Here is a 22,982-nt window from a genome sequence, read left to right as displayed (position 1 = left end):
CTCAAATACATGTATAATTCAGCTAAGAGTGGTTGACCTGCAGTTGTTTTTTCCTGGAGACAACCACATTCCCTGAGAATTGTACAGTGACTTGTCAGCATTGAGTATGGATATGGCTAATACAGTAATTCTGAAAGGTACGATTTTTTCATTTCAGTGGAAACCAATCAGAAGAGAATTAGATATCTGTTGTAGCCCATATGTCTGTATTAACAATAGTTTCCCTATTTATTTCTGGAAGATGACTTATGCTTTGGTACAGAACTATAACATATAGCATACATCATCTCTATTTTATCATGAAAAAGGAGATACTACTGCTATTTTATAGTATATTTTTATGATTTAAGAAATTTGAAGATAGCTTGCACATATAAGCACCTGTGAAGATTATGGTTCAGAGTTTGAGGCACATCCAAAGTTTGTTCAAGTGCAACTTAATCATAGCATATCCTGAGTTGGAAGGGACCCACCAGGATCATTAAGTCCATCTCCTACAATTAAAAGATCATCTGGATGCCATTCAGCCTGCCTCGGCAACAGAGAACTCCTGCGTGCTTCTTGATCAGAAATGTGTGTTACTTCTGTAGTCACAGCTTCTCTGCTGTTGAATCCGAGCATCTTCCTAGATCAAGACCTTAGACTGTGGCCCAAAAAGGGCAGCTCAAAGAAGGCTAGCTGAAAAGGCCAGGCAGGGGGCTGAAAGGAAGGTGTTCCTACATCACCTCCATGTTTCAGAACCTTCTTCATCAAGAAGCTGCAGACCTTCTGGTGGCCTCTGAGTGCAATAAATTATGGAGCAGTTGTCCTCAGAACTTTCTGTTTGTGAAGAGGTTTCAGAATTGATGATGCCCTGACTGAACCTGTTTCCTCTTTAGTTTCCTCTCTATATCATCCACCAGTCTCAGTGTCCTGTTTGGGAATCAGTTTTCCCAGGCATTGGGGTGCAATATCGTGGAGTCTGTGATCAGACTTTCACAGATCCAGGATCCTAGAGCAACCTGCCATGCTGACTCTTGGAGATGGCTCTACCTTCACTTTCACAGCAAGGTTTGGGGCAGACTTTTCCAAGTACCCCATTTTGATATACCAGTATATTTTACTTGCCATGCTGTACCTTTAGTCCTGTTTAGAAATCCAGATCAATCTACTGTAGTTGGTATCTGGTCTGTGATAGTGGTCATTACTGGGTGCTGGAGAAGATGCTGCAAAGTGTCCTAAAATGGCAGCTGTGGAGCTCGTGTGCTCAAGTGTTTCCTTAAGCCCTGGTCCAGACATGTGGGGCACCCCCATTTTCTGAAAGATCAAGAATGTTACATGTTATCTGTAAGCTACATTAAAAAAAAAAAAATCTTGAAATTTGAACAGCATATAGTAATTTAAAAATACTTTTGAAATGATTGGCAGCATCCCCTATTCTAAGGGAGCACAGTGTACACTGATATTATTATTTTTACTCTACAGTATTTCTGCTTACTAAGAATATCCTCTGAGGTTACCAGGTATATATAATGCAAATGCTGAGCAGTACTTCTAAGCCTAAACAGTTGCTGCATTTTGCCTCTTTCAGTAGTGGACTTGAGGCTGAATAAATACAGCATAAGTATTTTTTCTGAATGCTGAAATGAATGGATTAGGTCACTCTTTTACTCCCTTTGTGTTTCCTTTCTGTAAACTTTTTAGAGACCTGAGGTTGCTGTAGTTGTTTGGATCTATTTTCCAATGAAACATTATTGAACATAATTTATTATATTGGAATGAGTTTATTATTAGTTTTTCCCTTCCTTATGATGTGGATTTTACAAATAACAGTTAGTGTGTTTTTTTCTTAACCACTTACCATTAAGTAGCAGTGTTACAATGTCTCGTGGAGCATTTTACACATGCAAAGGATTGTTTGCAATCAATCCAGAGGGGAACATGTCTGGAATAAATTTAAATAGTGAACACAGTTCTGGAAACCATTATGCAAAAACGACTTTAGAGAAGTCTAATCATGTGAAATTGCAGTTTCATAAAAATTGAAAATGTGTTTAAGAAAGAGTAACTTAAAAGTAATAAATCAATTTGCAGTCTGAAGACATTTTTTTCTATACGCAGTTTCCTTTTTGTGGTAGCTTCTGTGATTTTTTCCCCACACTATAGCTCTTTGATAAATGTCACCTTCTTACTCATGAGATTGTTCTTCTCCTTCTCTTCTTTCAAAACATTAGATGAAAATGTACAAGTTATTTCAGTTTAATCAGGCAGATTTATTGATTTCCTTTTAGTTGTTTGTCTGTGAGATATACATGTAGTTTGCTATACCTTGTAGCACCAAGTATCCCAAGCTCTTACAACCCCATTATGCAACCCCAGGCTGCAGCTCATCTGACTGAGGATGGGACCAAACAGTATGGAGCCTGCACACTGCCAGGGAGAGCAACTGGCACACAGAAACGATGTGGAGATGGAGATTTTGGAGTGAAGATGTTGTTTTGAGATAATTCGGTAATCAGGTTTCTTCTGATGTGCTGTGTAGTGAGACTGCAGCACCTGAGCAAATGTTGCTGTGCTGCTGGAGTTTGATTTTTTTGTGGTCTCAGACGTGGAAGTGTGCGGCAAAGACCATCCCTTACAACCCATCTGGTCTTTCATGCTTCCAGCCAGACACTACGGGAAGCAGAACAGGAGCATCTTGAAAGGGATGAGTGCTGCAAAATGCATTAGGGAAGAAAATAGATGGAGAATATGAGAACAATCTTTGGAAAATAGCTGTAGTTGTATGGTCAAGAATAAATGGATCTTGCTAAAGGTATCTAATTTTAAGGCTGAGGTAACTGACCTTGGCTTAGTTCAGAAGTTGATTTGGGATTTGCAGAAGTAGAAGAGGAAAGGAGTGGAACTGACAGGATTTAAGGGCAAGACAAATGATAGCCTTTAAATTATATACCTTTAAAAGCTGGAAATGAGAGCAAGATTTCTAAATCTCAGCATTCAGTTCTTGTCAGCAAGCAACAGATATTTCTGTCTGCTCCTGCTGATGTCTCACAATTATATCTGTACTGGGAGCTGCAGAAAGTTTTCCTGGGTCTGAGGTCCAGTAGCATCTTGGCCCCACTCTAAGATGAAATATCTGCCGTCTTTTCTTGCCTCTGTCTCTCCCTTGCTCCTGGCAGCACTGGCACATAAGCCAAATGGGAGCTGCGATGCTTTCTCAATGGATGATTGAACTGCAAGAACTGGAGGCTTCACTGTGTGGAGTATTTTGTACAAGACACAGCAGACAGGAGCCTACTCTGTTATTTTGAGTGATAAGGATTTTGCTGTCATCCAATGTTCAGACTAATGATATTGTAAAATATATGCTTGTAGGTTTGCATGTGAGATTTTTTTTTTCATTTAACTTGCTTTTTAAATAAGGAAATTTCCTTAATAATAACATTAACATTTTAAATGTCCTGAACAAGGCAAGAGTCTTCTGGAAATATAGTATATGTGAGCTCTTGGTACCGGTGTGTACAACAAGGCTAAGTCTGTGGCTGCACAGTTAAAAAAATAATTCTGTCAACCTCCAAAATAGGAGTACTTGATTTCTAAACTCTGATGGTTCTTTTAAATCCAGCATTAATCTGATGGTAACTAAGTTGGAGTGTTGGAGTCTGTTCTTTGGTGCCATGCATTATTTTTATTCTTTGCTTACCATTACTTATATTTTTTCTGTTAATATTTTAAAATTTGTTAAGTTTTTATTCAAAGGAAATGTTACCAAATATGAAAAATCTTGTCAAAATAATATCTGCTTTCCATCCAAAATGCCAAAATACTGTATACTTCCATCTGTAATTTGACTGAAAATGTGCAGAAAGCAGTAATTTTCTTACTGATATTTTACTTACACGGAAATTGCTGCCTTTGAAGATTGCAAAAAAGGGCTCTGAAATTTCTGGGGTGCAAAATTCCCTGCTCTAAGAGGCATCTTTCAATTTTAGATCCCCAATTTACATACAAATAACTAATGAAGCGTTATTGATTAACAACTCTGATCTTTTATTTCCTCAGCTATCATGTATGTAATGGGAGCACTTGGTCCTGCAGCTGGCTACTTACTGGGAGGACTTCTTATTGGTTTCTATGTTGATCCTAGGACAACTGTTTATATTGACCAGAGTGATCCCCGATTCATTGGAAACTGGTAAGGGTCAAGCATTTTTCAGAATGACTCTCTAAATTGCCAGTAGGAAATTGGGACAGGGTCGGAAATCATATCCCTTGAGGGCTTGTTTGGGTCTGTAGGAGGAGGCTGAGGAAGAAGAATATGCTGTATTGATTATGATACTAGCTCCTGACAGAGAGGAAATGCTGCAGAAACACGTGTGTACACTTAATGGAAAACCTCCTGCTTTTGGCTCCAGGACTTCCTCTGACTGACACAGTTGGTGCCGATTGACAGCACTCGGCACAGGAATGGCAGGACAGCATACTGGAGATTTTAGGAGGTTGTCAAGAACACTGCTGCCCAGAGCCTATCCCTTCCTGATGGAAGCTGGGTAAATCCCAGCTTTGGTTTTCCAAAACAGGCAGCTAGAAATGCTGAACTCTGCAACCCAAATGAGAAATAGTAAACTCATTTACGGTTGTCTAGGAGAAAGAGATAGGATGGTGTCATAACATAGCCTTTCTGGTCTTGTTACTCTGGGTGATGGCTTGTGTTTGAGTAGCAGATGATGTAAACCATCACATTATTCTCTAGTAAACAGTACGTTGCCAGCAGTGCTGAGATGTAACAACCGTAATCCTTAGATGATGTCTTTGTGCAGCCTTTGATATGTGGCCTGCTTGGAAATGTCTTCTTGAGGAAGCGTGTCTTGAGGGGGCTTTGACTGGCTTTTTTTTCCCCAGATAATTCATAAATATGTCTTGAAATCTTCATGCAAGTCCAAGGAAGACTGAAGTTTGTCATCTCAGGAGGAAGCCCCTGCTGTGCATCTCAGCTGTTAGTTGTGTTGGTGGTTTATTTCAAGGAGCTTATCAGCATCCTTGAATCATCTTGTTGGCTCTTTAGAGAAGCTGGGGGGCTTGCTTTTGTTTCAGCACATCTTTGATGTGTTTTTTCTCTGATTCTTGACTCCAGTATTTTATAGAGTACAGTTTTAGGTCTTGTGCACTGGATTATTATTTGTCACTATGCCACTTCAGTTAGACCATATCTGTTTCTTTTTATCCTACAGTGATCAATCCTGACAGTTTGATATGAAAAATCATTCTTTAGAGTGTTCTTAATACTTTGAAGGTTTATCACTGCTTTATATGTCTTATTTAGCCCAAGAGCATTGCTGCACAGGTCTAGCTGAATTTTGAATCAGAGAAGATGAAACCTGAGAACTCAGTTCACCTGTGACCTTGGGATTAATGACTCTGTGCTCTCATCCATATACTGACATATCTCACAGGAAAGATCTGTGATGTGAACGTGCTACAGTGTTAAAAAGAGCTTTGACTAATTTTGAATAAGAGATTTGAAACCAGAACAAACTATTATACATTTCTAGTAAAATTCTTATGTTTATTGTGCTTTTAGGGAAATGTTTCAGTTATTCAACTGAAATCTCAAACAGGCCCATAAATATATCCATTAATTGAAATCAGCGGGGCTATGTGAAAGTGAGGCAGGCTTTAATTTTGAGTTTGTCTATAATGTAACCACTGAGGTAGCTGCCTTGTAGTGTGGGCACATCTCTGTGACTGTAGCTTAAACACATAAGTTAAGGATAAAATAACCAAAGCAGCATGGACATAACCAAAGCTGCTTCTCAGGCCATGTGCACCGAGTTCTGTGAAGCAGCTGATGGACTGCCACTACTGCTAGTACACAGCTAGCTTGGATATCTGTAATGTTATCATAGCCAAGTGTGCAAGAGAGATCTGGCAAAAAAATGCCTGTCCTTTCTCATGAATTACAAGTTCAACTTCCCTCCCTCAGAAGACTGAGTGCCAGGGTTGGATCCTCAGCATCTTTCAGGAGTGCTGTAGCCAATGAATCTGTGGCAGTAGTGGTGAGAGGTCACTTTGTACAAACATTTCTGTGCTCAGGCTTTGAGAGTACCTACTGTGCCAGGCCTTGCAAGCAAAAGGGACTAAAGAGTGTAGTTTGTGCATTTGGAAGATTTTATGTTAAACAGGGTTTTATGTATCTTCAATATCACCTAAACAGGTATCTTGGTGATTTCAGTTTTAGACAGGGGTGCTGGTAGAAGTGATGCAAATAAGACTGAAGGAAGGGCAGGAAATCAGCTGTCACAGCATCTCAGCAAGCGAGTCATGTTCTAGCCAGCACAGAAAAGTCATTAATTTTTTCCATCACGTTGATTAAATTGGTAGATTGGCTACTGCCAAATGGTGTTCCAGGTTGCTGTATTACTCTGTTGGTTTTTGGGTCTCTACTTTTTTTTTTTTTTTTCTGTTAACTTTCTCAAGAGTATTGCCTGTTATCAAATATCTGGTAATTAGTTTCACTGTCTGTGGTGGCTTCTAATAAAAGTTCAGTGGCGCTTAGAGCATTTGTGCCTTATTCTCTTTTCTTTTCTGAAGCTTTATCTACCCTTTAAAATTACAATCCTAATGGTGTTACCACTGGTCCTTTGTCCCTTGTTACTTAATGACTGCCTGGTTACAGAGGGCTCTGAAAGTGTAGACTTTCCTTCCATTGAAGTCTATTTTCTGGGACTGTGACATTTACTCCTTGCAGGGAAGTGCCACATATCCAAATTTATTTTTATGTATGTAATCTAACAATTTGAAATATAAGAGTAGTCTAGCACTTCAGAGAGCTGACATGCTTTTCAAAAGTAGGGTGCAGTTGAGATAAGTTAATGGGCAATCATATTTGAGATTTCTCAGCCTCATCTCCTTTGAAGTGAATTAGTGTCTTTGATTTTCATCTTTCCTTTATTATAGCTGTAAGGTTCCTAACTCTACTTATCACAGGAACCAGTGGAAAAATTCCACTATTAAAGGAGGCAATGATTACAAGATAGTAAATATAGCAACAGTGATATACAACAACAAAAATTGCTCAGAGGTCTGTTTTTTTTACTTAAGCTGCTCCTTTCTAAGAGGTATTTTGCATATATGCAGGACAGGCAACCTGGCTTATCTCATGTCAGACCTGATAAAGTAAGTGCTTCTCTCAGGGTTATTTCTGATTTGATTTTCCTCGTTTCACAGAACTTGGGTTGCACACCTGGGTTTTGCACACCTGTTTTTTGTAGGTGCTCTGGGCTAAATTACAGGCCAGCTGTCTTTGCCATCCCATCAAATGTTTAAAACTGCTTTTTATTCAAGTGTGGTAACTGTGGGGACATCTGTTAGAAATCATCTGTCATGTTGTTGTCTTTAAGAACTGTTAATATGCGGTATAGGGATCTCGTTAGTTGTGGAGTAGCCCTTGGCAGTCTGTCAAGTGCTTTGAATCAACTTTTCTTTTGCTGACACTTTTTGAAGTGTTTACCTAGTTCTGAATCTGTTTAATACTTGGATCTTCTTATATCATCTTTCATCATCATTCCACACAAGTGGAAGAAGTTTAAAGGAATTCCTCCAGCACTGTCTGGTCCTTCCTTAGCTTTAATTGCTTTTATTTGAGGTCTTAAGGCTTGTGCAGATGCCTTTGAGGTATTCCCCTGCATATTTTCTTTGACTTCAAGAACACAGGAAATCAAGGGCTTTTTAATTAATACAGATCCCATTCTGACCTCTCATTTCCCATTGTAGGTGTCTTTATTATTTTTGATATCCTCTTTTGTCTGTTTCCGAGTTCTTTGATACTGCTCCAGGAAGATGTGAAATGTAGACAGTGCACATAATTACATACACTGCTGCATTTGTGACATCTCCAGCACTTGGTATGCTGCCATAATGGTCCCTTTGGATTTGAATTTCATCTCGTGCTACATCACAAGGCCCTGTCTCCTTTGCTGTTTCCCGCTGAGTGGGTGGTTTCATATTTCTATCTGTTATTGCCACAGATTGTTTCTTTGATCAGTGCTTTGCAGCTTCTGCCTTTGAGGTCCTGAAAGGGATGTTACTACGTTTTTATTCAGCCTGCCGATATATTCCCTATTCGATAGTGCTGACTGATCCTTCTGAAAGACTGGTTGCTAATCCATGTATTTTATCAGCTAAAATGAGTGAATAGAGGATTTTCTGTTTATGTAATATCAAAGCAAGTGAAAACTTTCAGTAACTTAGAGTTGCCTCACAAAAGCTCCCTGCACAATCTTCCTAACAAAATCAGTGTTACACATGGAAGTTTGTTTGGTGTTTGCCTTTGCATAACCTGTTATCACACAAAACATTACACACGTGTATGGATCAGCCTTTGTTTAAAAATATAGTTTGCAATATGTTTGCATGGCAAAAGTGATGCCAAACATTTTTGTTTGTTGTGCAGATAATCCTCTCTTCTCTATACTTTTAAATGTTAAAAATGTGCACAAATATTTAATTAGTAGCTTCCTGAGGTAGCTTACTTTATTAAGGGTAAAGGACGTACAAAAATATAAAATTTGTCCCGCAAACTGTGATTTGAAAGCAAAGAGCTTCAAACTTTCATTCTTGTGCTTCGATGTTGGAGTAAGGTGATTAACTTCAATGAAGCTTCCAAGCACTGGTGTAAATTAGGTTAGTACCTAATGACACCCACACTTTCAGTACACTGCAAGAACTCGGTGGGTGACTTCTGAGGTCATCCTTCTTTATGGAAGCACTGGTGTGAGTTAGACATATTTCCCTGCAGTCTTTTAGTAGAGGAAAATGCAGAGGAAAAAATATATTACCTTATACTCGACTACCTGCCTTCTGACTGCTGAAGGTTAACTCTAGTGTACTTTCCAGTAGGCCCCACTGCACATCTGGTAAGGCCCTGTTGCCCATCTGTGTGGCCATGTTAAAGTTACTGAAGGTTTGTGGCCTCAGGGAAGATAATTGTGTGTATACTGTTGGCCCATTTCTGGCACTGCATCCTGCATTATCCTTCTCTGTGAGTAGGCCCCAAGTTGTTCAGTGTGAGCCAAGATGTCTTCATAGGGCAGATTGTGTCCCATTCTTATAAAACAGAGGGAGAGAAGAGGGATTTATTTGTGAAGGGGTATTTCTGGTCATGGTAGCAGAGCAGAGCTGCAAGGTCCTAGGCTTAAGCCCTGGCATGAACTGCAGGACATTGCCTGTGTACAGCCAGGCTTCAGGAGCTCTTCACTAGGAAGGGAGAGGGTTGGACAGTCAGTGCACTGAGAAGTTGGCACTGGAAAGCAGAACAGATTTAGCCCTGATATATCCATCTGGACATCATGCCATGGATAATGCTGTGGATAACCTTTTTCATGTTCTCCGGAGGAATACTATATTCCTTTACTGTGAATTATCTGAGAAAGGCAAAGTAAAAGTGAATGCCTACTTCTAAGAGCTTGGTACTGAGTAGTTATCAGAAGCGAAAACTTACAGGAATTCAAACCTGGCGCTATTTCAGAAACCATTTACTGGTTTCTGTATAAATACCTTTATCAGTAGGAAAGCCAACAGAAACATCTTCTAATTAAAGGTTTTAATGCAGTAAAAGCTCCCCTCCACTCAATTAATTTACTCTAATTTCAGTGTTCCATATTTTGCAAATTTGTCCTTCCAGCTAGTACAGCCTGTAATAATCACTTTGGTGTTTTTATTTCATGTAATGCATTGGCTTTCATTTCTGTTCCTATCTCCTGGCATTAGGTGGAGTGGATTTCTTCTTTGTGCCATTGCAATGCTCCTTGTGATATTTCCAATGTTTACCTTTCCAAAAAAGCTTCCTCCTCGACATAAAAAAAAGAAAAAGAAAAAGAAGATGAACTCTGATGATGTATCAAGTGATGATGAAGTCATGAAAGAGAAAACAAATAGCAAAATGCAAGCAGACAGTGCAGTTCCTGCCTCTATGGGATTTGGAAAAAATGTTAAAGGTGAGGTTTGTTTTTAAGTTTTAAATGCTTTAAATTTTGTTTACAGGTTCATCTTCTAGGGTTGTGTGAAGTGCAATTGAAGGCAGATTTATTGAATGTTGTATGTAATACTATACTTTGCTATTGATGGTCTTTTAAAATTACAAAGTACACCTGCAAGAGTAAGACATCACTTTACATAAATTACTGAAGCATTTATAGTGTACCAGTGACAAATAGGTAATAGGGGGTCTGTTTGCTATAGTTGTATGGCAAACTGTAAGGTCATATAACTATATCAAACTATATGACCTTTATTACCAGGCACATTTGTGCACCTTGCAGTTTGCAATTGTTGTACTTGCTTAATCTTTTCTTCACAAAATAAAGTGCTCTTCTGAAAAATAAGCAAAACAAGAAAAAAGGAATTCTAGTTAAGTGATTTAAATTACTTTCCTCTATTTTAGCAAGTTAACTGGTGAAGATTGTTTTATTTCATATGCATTACCTGGCTATTATGTATTGCAAGCTTTTTTTGTTTTCCAAAGGCAAGGATGAATGAAACTTGTGCTAATTTTGAAACAAGAAGAATTCAAAAGATGGACAAGTAATGTGATTTTTATTTTATTTAATGAGTAAAATATTAATGTGAAATTTAACAGTCACTACTAGTGATGGATAAAATGCCGTGGGAAGAAATGCAGTGTTGTTAAAAATGAATCAATGTGAAGCAAGTAACTTAGAAGTTTAAAATGTAGGCTTAAAAGTGTCTTAATATTGAATAATACAGGATAAAAATGAACAAAACTTAATGCCTCTGTGTTATCGATGCTGTTTTGTCCACCCTGATTTCTGTGATATGAAAGCTGTGTTCCAGGTTTATGATACTCTGATGAAATTAGGACTAAGAGAAATCATGAAATGTCATTTGTATCATTAGACATAATTTGCACTCTAAACTTTTTTTTTCTTTTTTTTTTTTTCCTTCAAACCTATAGGCCTCTGACTAGCAAAAGTAGTTGTGGGGTTCTCCTATCAAGGTATTCTTACTAGGTCAGGGAGGTAGGAAACAGGAGATCAGGCTGGACTTCTTTCTAACCACTGCCGGCAATGTCACAGTAGAGCAACTGCTTCATCCTGTAGGTGTGCCTGGAAAAGATACAGGTGTTTAGCCAAACTCTGCAACTGGAGGATTTTCATGATGCTGGTTCTCCGTTTCTGAACATAATTTCACCTTCCAGGTCATGTCGTAAGAGTCTAAGGCATATATCAGCCTAAATGTGTATCATACCTTCTACTAACAAAATCCTACATTAACATAATAATTGTGCCTCCAAATTAGAGCTTCTCATATACAAAACATTTGAGTTTCTTTAGAAGAGAAACTTCACCATGTGGAACAGTGAAAAACAGCATTATATTCCACATGTCAGAGAGACACTGAGCGAGTCAAGATAACACAGGGAAAAGTATTTTGCTATAAGCTGATAATAGCTTTCCTATTAGGTGTGATTTGCCCTAGCAAAGAGGGCCTGCAGCAGGAATGCACTGTCATTTAATTATTTTTCAAGTTTAAGTGGGCTTTATGGAGTGAGATCATGCCTCAAGCTTCTCAGTTGATGTAATGTCATTTATAATGGGAAGGAAAAAGGACCACATGTGTCTAAGTCATTTAGCATTGCTTCTGAGATGCAGTGTACAATTTATACTTCCCATTGAGTTTCAGGGCTTCATCTTTTAATAGAATGTTATGGCAGAAACTCCGCTTAGGCAATAGCTGGGGGACAGATGATTTAGTAGGTCACATCTTCTGTTCCGTACTAATAAATACCAGTGATGTCGCAATCTGTCATGACAGAGGTCAGTGCCATTAACCTGTAAAGTCTGTGCATCTTTGATAGGGAAAGTCTCATGGAAGAGACTGTTTACTTTGATCTTCTGATCTGACATTGTCTTTCTTGGGAAACCTTGTCCTGCTGTAACTTGCCCTAATTTCATTGAAGTTAGTTTTCTAGGTGAATGAAAAGGTATTGAAAAGTTGTGATAGGAGAGGGCTAGGGTCATTTTTCCTGCAATAGCTGCCAGCACAGTCTGATGATACAAAACAAAACTGGCTCCCACTGCAAGTATCTTCCAACTTCAGTGACCTAGGGTTTTTGCTGGCCCGTGATAGAGCTAGAATCAGATAACAATATAGATCCATCTTTGCTTTTTCTCATTTTTCAAGACACAAGGGTTTGGAATTCAGTCTTTTCTATTTATGTTGCAAGTAAACAAAGTGAGAGGGAGAATGCTTCTGAGGCAGGTATCAAAAGCATTATATAGGTCATAGGAGGAAGAAAATTGGATGTTGTTTATTGGAAGAAATGGAGGTAACATAAATAACATGAGATAAAGAAGATTTATAATGAAGTCATAGTGTAATCCCACACACAGAGATAAATCAAGAACTTGAGCAAACAAAACCTCTGTTTTCATTTATTATATGGATACCCTTAGGGTTCTGTACCATAGAAACTGTTTCTGCAGACCATTTTTCTTACCGCTATAATGCAACTGACTGTGCAATTGGATAAAGGGGCAGAGTAAAGAAAGCAAATGCATATATCACTCACCTAAAATGGACTGATCTAATCTAAGAGGTGTTAATTGCATGTACTTTATAATAGTCTTTTTTTTTTTTTCCCTATATATATGTACTTAAAGCAGAGCCATATCTGAGCGCAGCCTCTTAAAAGTGCAATTTTCCTGTCAGCCTTTTCACGTCTGCCAGCTGTCGTATGCCATTCCCAGTCAATCCTGAAATGAGATGGGATAATTATGCATGGCAATAATGCAGGCCAAGGTAAAAGAAGTTCCTGGGGGATGTGAAGTGCTGAAGTGCTCCCTCGAGGAACCCAACTGAAGTTGCTGCAGTAGATGACGAGCAGTCGGTAAGAATCAGCACAAGAGCAGGAGATGCTGGGCTGTGCACAGAGGTGCTCAGTGAGCCCTGTAAATGTCAGAGAGTTCAGGAGACTGTGGGCTGGAGGTTCTGCTGTGCCACTGACCTCAAGCTGGTCACTCCCCCTGCTCCTGGCTTCTGTCATCCTGGAGGACCCAAAATAGAAAGGGTTGGCGTGGCCCTGTACAGTGATGAGCAACATTATCTGGAGCCTTGAGAAGCTGCTTGAAAGCAAGCAAATAGTCATGTGTGACTGAAAATGGTAATTTCCATTCCAACAAACAAAACCAAAATTCTGTCTCAAATATTGGCTCTGCTTTGTACTGTGTGAATACAGAAGCTGTCCCTGGGATTTCAGTATGGCATAAACTACTCTCAGAGCTGTCTGGGACAGAGCTGTCAGGACTTTGAGCACAATTGGAAAGGAGATCCTCTTGCTGATGCATGTGTCACCCTTACAAGGGTCACGAGAGGACGGTGCTGTAGAGCCAGATAGTTTATTCCCCTGGTTGTATTCACCTTTGGCTAGATGTAAAAGAACAGGGCTAAAAGAAAATGAATTACAGTAAAGGAAGTAAAGTTGGGATTATTTCTTTTTTATTATTATTTATTTTTAATTGAAATACTGTTTACAGTGCTTTAAGAGTTTCGCTTAGAGCAGTATTTACAAATATTTGTATTGCTTGCAGATTTTTCTTAGGCTATTCCCTTACCATGAGTCAAGCAGTGGTCCAGCACATCAGTGAAAGAAAATGAATAGAGGCTAGAGGTAAAATATGGTGAAAGAGCAGCAGGGGAAGAAAACTGCCAGTAAGGTAGCAAACCAGTCCAGCAAGGCAGGTTCCAATTTATGTTTAGTTACATATTTATGTTATTTAAAAAATAAAAACAAAATGAAGAATTTGCTATTTTAATTATTTTACAGTAGAGTGAACGTATTTGCAGCCATACTAAATTATTGCTTCCGTTTTAGGAATGTAATTGATAGAGACTTATTTGTTCAAATGACAGAATGAAGTTTGTTTCTGCTACACACTTGGTAAAAGGAGGGATGGTTCTTGAAGACCTGCTAAAAATCTGAACCTGACAGGTTTAATAATGACCTTGAAATGAAAGACTAGGCCTATGGCTAGTCGCACAAAAATAATGTGACATTGAATTGTTTTAAATGCATGATTGATTATGTAGTACAAAGGATCCTTAAGGTTTTTATCATTCTTGCTTCTTACTAGAATTCTTAGATTCTGGAGAGTAATGCAGGTTCTGTTGCACAGGGTTTTATTGTAATCATAGGAGGAAACCAGAGAAAACCCAATTCTGGATATGTATTTTTATTTGCAAAACTCTTAATAAAAAGCTTTTCTTTGTATGTCAGGCAGTTGCTCTTCAGGAATCACAAAGAGCTTCAAGCCTCAACTGCTACATGTTGCATGCGTTGGTGCAGCGTACAGGAATTATTTATTTCGTGCCAGAAATTACAGCAATCAGAACAGAGCTGTTCCCTGGAGAACCCTTCACATGGGTTTAAGAGAACTTGTGCTTATTCCAAGATACTCTGAATTTTATTTATTTAGCAGTACAAATCCAGTTTTGAATGTGCTAATTAGTTTTCAAATTAATAATGACCTTTAGGCTGAGTGCTCAGTACCCTGAAAGATATAAGTAGGAGTTAACAGAAAGCACAGCTTTACATCAGAATGCCAGAGCAAAATGTTCAATAGCTCCGCAGTTGTTTATCTAATTAATTGTTTGGTATCTTTAGATAAAAAATTCTAAACCATACATTTTCCCAAAGATCAGTTTTACCAGGAAGGGCTAAACTTTACTAGGTATTATATTTGGACAAAGTCCTTTAAAATAATAATTTTAGCAAAGACCTTGGATTTAGTTCTGGGCCAGAGACTTCCAGTTTATTTCTACAGAGAACACCAAATTCATCATCCTAGTGAAATGACATTTCTCTTTGTGATGTCCAGTCTTTGAAAGTTACCACCTTATTATTTTCTTCCACATTTATAGAGCTTTTTAGGAGGCCTACTCAAAGTCACTCTTCCACCAACACTTACTTTAAGTCAGCACAATGAGGTTGAAATGTGAAAGATGCTGTTGTTGTTTTTTTTTTTTCCTCATGTATTTTTGGTCTGTTCATACCAATTGCATGTCTGTGTATGTATCATACATGATCCTAATATACATAAACAAAGTTTAGATGCTAGAGTAGACCGCCAGAGTGGCTGATGGTAATGCCACTTGCTGTTACTGAACAGGCATCTTTACTTCCATAAGAAGTTTTCAATTGTATACCTTTTCGTCTTCTTTTAACTAAAACTTTGGCAGGGAGGACAGAGTTGGAGCAACAGTGAAGATGTCCTATCTATTTGCTGCATTTGAAAACAGGGAGATTTGTGTTCTTGCTGAGTCAGCATTGATACAAAAAAAAAAAAAAAAAAAAAAAGGTAGGGGCCAACCAGGTGTCCTAGGGGATGTTGGCTTTTTTGTTTTGTTCCCCTTCTGTCACTTTTGTCTTCCCGTAAGGGAAAATATCTTTTAAGATGAACATGTCTTTTTTTTTTTTTTTTTTTTTTTTTTTGAGGCTGGTATCATGCATTTGCCAGCTCTGGCTCTTGGTGCTGTGATGAGCTGCCTCAGCCAGTGTGTAGTCTCTCTGCCAGTGTTTCTGTCATCTCCTCCTCACCCAGAAAACTGAATGCTGCTGCCCATGATTAAAAACACCCAAATGCTCATTTTCTAGCAGATCCGATCCTGGCACACTTGCTTTTTTCTGACCCCTTTCTCACAGCAGCAGCATGGTCATAACTGTTTGCCGTCATTTTGAGGGAGAGGCATTCAATCCTGCACCATGTCCCCAGGGAAATCCGGCTACAGCTGCACCACTGCAGCCCTGTGGCAGCAGTTTTCTTAAACTGCATCATCTTAGCCTCATGAGAAGCTTTGCAAAAGCATCTTGGTTCTTGCTCTTTGGATTCTTTTTGCATCTATGCCTCCATCAGATAACCCAACCCAACCCAACCCAAAACCAGACATAAAGCAAAAGTTGATGAGGTTTGAGGACTAAATGTATTGTAGATGTTTTATCTCTTTCATTTCCTCTTGGACAATGAAATCAGTTTTGATCAATTTGAACATGCATCATATTTGACAATAAATACCAGTAAACTTTTTTTGTTACTCACTACTGTAGTGTAATTTTTGCACAGGGACAGCTACATTACATATATTGCAGATATGTTGATATTATATTGCCTCAGACTTGCGTTTTCATTTGTTTTTCTGTTCTGCGATTGTAAACAGTGCCACAAGTAGAAAAAAAAACAAAACAAACAAACACAAAAACAGTAAGTGGTTAAAAACATTAAGTTTCAGTGCTTCTCAATACAGGTTATACATCACTTATTTCCAGCAAATTTAGTATTTAACATTTAATATTTTTCTTTATAGAGGCAGCAAGAGAGCATTTGTCTACATTAAAATTATAAACCCCATACTCATAATGAATTGATTATTTTTGACAACTGGCATAAGCTAAGTCTGGATGCAGTCAGACAACTGAGGTACTAATTTGCAGTCTGACAAGCTTCGACTTGACAGGATTCTAAACTCTGTTTGCTTTTATACAGATAACCTGCTGGAGTCAATGGAGTAAATGAGACAGAGTTTTGACTTGACAACTTTTAGGTTCAGTAATGTTCCAGCTCAGGAGTTCTACTGTTCTGTGCTTACTCAATACATTATATTTCTAATGGGTGTTCTTGACATTGAATTCAGTAGGCTTTGGTTCAGTTCACATGAAAAGTAGGAAGCTACTGTTGGGCTGAAAATAATACTTGTCATGCTTGGACAGAACATCTGATCTTGGTAGAAGCCCCAAGGGAAAAAAATGTTTAAAAATCGTGCCATCAAATCTGAAAAAAAAAAAGAGTCGTGAATAGAGCTGTTATCATCTTGACATCACTAAAGGACTGAATTAAAAGTATTTAAGTGTTTTTTTTTTTTTTTTTTTTTTTTTTAACTACAGTTCTGAATTTCATGGTGTTTTGGTATTTGCTTTAAGGATAATTGCAACATCTATGAACACTTTTTCAATTTAAGCTAATGATATGCTCTCATTTTTAATTGATTGTTTTATCCCTTCTGGGAATATTAGTTGTATGTAATGTATGTTGAGATTCATTGATATTGAAATCATTTTTTCAGTACACTTTGTCTGCATGCTTTTGTAAAATTTTTTAATCATATACAAAAATGTTTAATGTAAAATTGTTTGGTTTCTTTTTCAAATTACAGTATTGTTATCCCAGCTTTCCAACTGTGGTCTTTTAAGCAGAAGGGCATGGGGTCTTTTTTCCTCATGTGGAGTGCAAAATTCAGTATTGTCAGTTCAGCAGGGTGCTATTTCAAAATAAGACGTCAGAATAATTCCAAATTTGCTACAATTTCTTGCTGTTTCTCCTTGCTTTTTACTGTTACTGCGTGGGCTGTGTTTCTTTAGACATTTTTTGTTAAAGCAGTCTTCAGTTCTGTTTGTGAAAAATGGGACTGCAGCCCTGGGGCGATGCAGTGAGATAGTGTAAGAGCAAGCAGCAAAGAGTGCAATTCAAAATATGCACTCTCCCTTCCGCTCAGCAAATAGCCAGATGCTAGCAAGCCATTATTTACAGTCCATCTCAAAGAAAATCAATTTGTTTTGTTCCAGTTTGCTTTTGTTTTTCACTCATTATTTATAACATTCATTTCTCATTTTTGTCACTTTATAGAGCTTCCAAGAGCAGCTGTCAGGATCTTAAGCAACATGACATTCCTTTTTGTGAGTTTGTCATACACAGCTGAGAGTGCCATTGTTACAGCTTTTATTACCTTCATTCCCAAGTTCATCGAGTCACAGTTTGGCATCCCAGCTTCCAATGCCAGCATCTACACTGGTAAGGCATTGCCAATGAGTGTAATGTGCAAGGGTTGTTGTTCTTTGGCTGATGAAATAAATCAATATAGGAATGAACTGAAAACACGGTTTTTAGAACAGGATATTCAATTCAGCTTTGTGCCTTTGTGATTGTTTAGATAGCCAGGCTGTTCTTTCATGTTTGCTATATTTGTTTAGTAAAATGTGAACCTATTTATATTGTTAAAGAGTGCTTTTTTTTTTTTTTTTTCCCATGAGCCTAGATAGTGACATTTTCTAATATGTTAATAGCCTTCAGGGGGAAAGAAAGCAACAAAAGCTAGAAAATGCCCAGGAGTGTTGCTGTGATTTGTGTGGCTTAAAATATATTTTAAAACTGTTCTTATTTTATGTGAATTTTACATCCACTTTGATCTTTAAAATATTATAACCTTTCCTTCTCTCCAGTGACCAATTGTTTATTTGTACCATCCTTCCTTTACTCATCTCTCCCCTCCAGGCTGATGGTCTTCTCCCTAATTGTTTATTAACACAGAGCACACAGCAATCCAGTCTAGCCAGGAGAGCTCCTCAAATGCTCCCTCTCCCGGCATTTCAGGTCTGAGGCCCCTCTTTTGCAGCTGTGACACTTTCCCTGCTGCTGTAGTAAAGTGCAGCCAAGTCAGCTATTAACATAGCTTCAAAGTTTCTGTTCTGCAGCTTCATAACTGCTCTGGGATGAGAGAGGGATGAGCTCCACCTGCAACTCCCCTAGGGGAAGGGGACAAATTTTTGTGCAGAATTGGGACCCACGGCAGGAAGGTCATCTCCCTTCCCATCTTCTTGTCAATCAGTGTCTTCTTTTTGTTTTATAAGCATCTTTTTGCCTTCTCCTTACTGTGTTCCATACAGAATATCTTTGAATGCTGGGCAGGTTAATTCTTTGCTCCCCCATGCTTCCAGGTATTACACCTGAATAGGAAGGCATAGTGGGGTGGAGAGTGAGTTATGGGAGGAAATGTGAAGTATGAGGAGAAGACAAAAAGTACTGAGAGAAAGAGGGGCAAGACACAGAGACAAATGGGAATCATTTGTTACCTACAGTGGCTGAAAGATACACAAGAAATCTCTCTAGAGTGTTGAGGAGAAGCATCAGAGAAGCACCATGAGGTGACTTCTGTTTGAGAATTTGCTGGGATGAGATTTTCTTCGGGGCATGAAATCCCTGTATTCTGTATCTAAGGAAGAAAATTTGATTGATGGAGCCATGATTCTACTTGAAGTTTAATGTAGCTACACATGCACAGGAGTTTTGCTGTAATGAGTCTTAATGGGATTGCTGCTCTGTAACTCATGTCATTCTCAGGTTAAGACAGAAACTTGGTTACCAGACAAAACATTCAACAACCAGCACATTATAAGAAGAGGAAAGAATGTGACCCTATTGAGGATGTGAAGATTCCCCCGTGTTGTTGGGATGTGTAGTTTGCCCTGTTAGAAATTAATAGATAAAGACTATTTTAAGGCACCAGAAGAAGATGAAATAGCTCAGGCTGTATGTTCAACATGGACAAGTGAGCACTGCTTCCACATCCCCAACTCCTAAACTTAGCGCGAATATCAACAGTTGTTATTAATTTTATAAATTATTTTTCTAGGAAAAATTGGAAAAGGAAACAAGATTTTGCGTGAGATTTCTATTAGTTAATCTAATAAATATGTTCAGTTTCTAAAATTTTCTGGTTTGCAGAAGGAGGACTTACAATTTATTTGTACTACTGGATCCATACTTTATATATACATTGCCTTGCTGAATCTTATGTGACTGATATAAATTTTATATTGGTCATTTTCCATCGCAATTCATAAGCAGCAATTCCTTAATTAGCTAGAATTAATTAATTTGTTTCTATTTTTAACCAAACATGGCATTAATCAGCAGCAAAAATGCCATGTGTCAAATTTCATATCTTTAACTTGTGCAGTTTGTGCTGCAGTCTTGTCTTGTTTGGAATTTTATTTTCCATGTGTAGAGCAGGTGGCATTCAGCCTCCTTGATTTACTCCCAAATTAACTTTGACTTCAGGTTGCAGGTAGATATTAGACAAATACGGTTAAAATTTCTAGTGCTTTGATAGAAGATTTACTTGTGAAAAAGAGAGTTCAAATAATTTGTAGTTGGAAGAGCTGCTATATTATAAAGCCCTGCTCTGGTAACTTGTGCTAAGCTGGTTACAAATAGGTTGGATCTCCCTTTAGCTCTAGAAATGGTATAGCACATTATCTCAGACAGAATTGGATTGAAAATCTCTACAGTATTCTCTTTGGAAGTGTATCCCTCTTAGCAGATATTGCAGTTTTCTGTTACCAGACTATTAGTATCTGTTAATATCATCTTTTGCCACTGTGGAAAGCCTCAAGTGCTGCAGCTGACAACAGCAAAAAAGGACAAAGCCTGAAAATTGCTGACTGAAAGCTGATACTGCCTTGGAGCACTGTAGCAAGGAGGCTTTTTGGCACATGCACAATTCCTGTAAGCCAAACTGTCATTATAAAATGAAGGAAAGTGCAGTGCAACAGCATAGAATCAGATCTTAAGCTTTATTCCTTTAAATGGCTTTGAAAATGAAGAATGCGTGTCCTGATTAGATGTACATGCTTTGCTTTGCCCTGTAAGCTCTCCTTGAAGTGCACTGTAGCAGCAGCGTTCCCTTGACAGTATATCACTTCTGATTTTACATCCCCTGCAGGAAAGGAGAGGAGCATAGGGATGAAGAATTTGTACTTGGGGCAAGGGAACTTCTCAGCCTTCCTGACATGCAGGAAGGAATGAGCTACTGCTTTCACCACAAGCAGCTAAATCTGTTTCTGTCCTTCCAGTTTCTCCCAGAAAGGCTTTTCCATCCCCTGCTATAGTTTGCGTAGAGGAATTTCTCTTTATGCATCCTCTGTGTAGGTTTGCCCTTACCTTTTCATCCTCCTGAATGATAGACAGCCTAGGCAGGCAGTTTGTTCCTGCTCATCTCCTCTTTATTTATGTTCTAATCTTTTTTATGTTCTAATCTCTTTGTGGCAGAGGATGTCTGCAAACAGCAGTGCAGTATAACTCACTAACAGAACAGCCACTAACCAAATGCCTCACAAAATACTTACATGCCCAGTTCTGACAAGACACTAGACATAGACACACAGTCTCACACCTAATGAAAGGCTTTTCTAACATACATGCCCTCAAGAGAATATGAAAGAGAAGATAAATTCAGGTCCAGAAGATGTTAAGAACTCAAAGCTAAGTTGTAAGGTGGAAGGACTAATAAAATACAAAGTTTAATTATATCCAATAACCCCTTATATTGAGGTATATCTTTAATTCACGTAGCTAGTGTAACCAAGGATTTGATCCATGAAATTTGGTTCATCTGATATGGGTGTTTCAGAAGCCATTCACAAATGATCCCAGTCTTCCTTCGTTGGGTACGTGGGCTTCTCTGATGTGGACTTCTTAGAGCAGGGCCTGCATGGCAGGCTTAGATGGCTGAGTTACCACAGTCAGAAGAGAAGGTTTTCAGTGCAAGTGAAAGGATTGGCATCTGTTTCCCTTGTTCATATTCCAGGCATTGAAACTTGAGAGAGGTAACAGATTTGAACTTTGTGAAATCATTTAATTCTCCTAGAAAGGCTTATAAATTTAAATTCTGCTCTTTTGAAACTGTTTTTGATTCTGTGAAGGGTTGTTATTAAGAATCTTCCTCATGAAATGACATTTTACTTTATAATGTCATTGGTGATGGAAGTATAATTAAGGCAGCAACTATTTTTACCTCTTATTTTTGCTTTCTCAATCTCAACATTTTGATAAATGTAATGTCTCCTTCACCTTTACACAAAGTAGCAGAGAAAGAGAATATTATATGAGAATATTATTGCTTTGTGATAATATTAAAGATATTTTCAAGTGATAATCTTGCAGGCTTCTTTAGAAACTAGACCAACATCTTTAAGAATTTGTGTTATAATATTTAGCTTCTTCTCCCTACATGCAGCTGCCAAAGTTGTTCAAATTCTGTATTTATATATGGAATTTATATACACATCTTTATTAACAAAGACCTTATTTAAAGACTTTCTCACATGTTAGAAGCAAAAGCCAAGAGAAGCTAAGGTGCGCAAGAAATTAAATGACTTAACACCTCAAGCACTGGGAAGTGAGGACAGCCTTGTGTCATATAGCCAAACTGCCACCAGTGACAAAAATTTCATGGGCATGTCTTTTTTGACTTAAACTTACTGTGTTTGATTTAATTCCTTTATTTTAATTCCTTTAATCATGTTTAATCAGTTTAGACCTTGAGTGGCTGTGCTGAAATGAATGGGGCTGCTGATGTAGGAAAGTGCTATTCCACTTGAGCCAAGTTACCAGAATGCAGAATTCGCAGCCAGCTGCCTGCACGAGCTCCCAGTTGGGCAGGCTTCAGGGGTCCTGCCTTAGGTTAACATCTGTGCTTTGCTGTACTAAACCATGTGAGTAAGAAGAGGAAGATCCATGTCCAAATTTGGATTTCTTCATATTTTTAGTAATTGGGAGCAATGCATATCCCTTCTCCCCATTCTAAAATAAATACAAAGCAATGTTTCTGCTTGTAAATACAATAGGTCTCTTATAGTGCTTTGGCTGCTGGTAATATCATAAGGAGGCTTTCATTAATTCTTTGACAACACTCCAGAGGTTTGAAAAGTCTGACTCAGTTTGCTAACTAGCAGAGAATCAGACAATGGAGATCTTAGTACAGCATTTATAGTCATCTAATTAGGGAATTAAAACAATATTTATGTTTTATTCTATTTCTATACATCCTGTTTTAATGTTGCTTGAATTTCGTCCTGGCAGGTGTGATTATTGTTCCAAGTGCTGGTGTTGGTATTGTCCTAGGCGGCTACATTATCAAAAAACTGAAACTTGGTGCGAGAGAGTCTGCAAAGTTGGCTATGATCTGCAGTGGTGTGTCTTTGCTGTGCTTTTCAACTCTCTTCATTGTTGGATGTGAAAGCATTAATCTAGGGGGAATAAATATACCTTATACAACTGGGTAAGTATCTTTGTATCACCAGCTTTTTCCAGTAAGCCTGGTAAAGAAATGTAAAAAATCCTGATGGCTGATGTACTGAAGAAGCCACATGATCAAAT

General features: G+C 38.2%; 1 protein-coding gene across 2 annotated transcripts in view; it reads left to right on the top strand.

Annotated features, from left to right (window-relative positions):
- SLCO5A1 (solute carrier organic anion transporter family member 5A1) overlaps window positions 1–22,982 on the top strand; it is a 79,664-nt gene that overhangs the window by 28,083 nt on the left and 28,599 nt on the right. For both annotated transcript variants that reach the window (XM_084509650.1, XM_084509651.1), the window contains 4 exons: window positions 4,042–4,174; window positions 9,748–9,974; window positions 17,673–17,837; window positions 22,686–22,884. In XM_084509650.1, coding sequence (XP_084365776.1) covers window positions 4,042–4,174; window positions 9,748–9,974; window positions 17,673–17,837; window positions 22,686–22,884 — 724 coding nt within the window. The remainder of the gene's footprint in view (window positions 1–4,041; window positions 4,175–9,747; window positions 9,975–17,672; window positions 17,838–22,685; window positions 22,885–22,982) is intronic.

Source organism: Aythya ferina (assembly GCF_964211825.1).
Source record: "Aythya ferina genome assembly, chromosome: 2".
Taxonomy (NCBI): domain Eukaryota; kingdom Metazoa; phylum Chordata; class Aves; order Anseriformes; family Anatidae; genus Aythya; species Aythya ferina.
The sequence above is the reverse complement of the archived record's forward strand: the minus strand, read 5'-3'. Positions and strand labels throughout refer to the sequence as shown.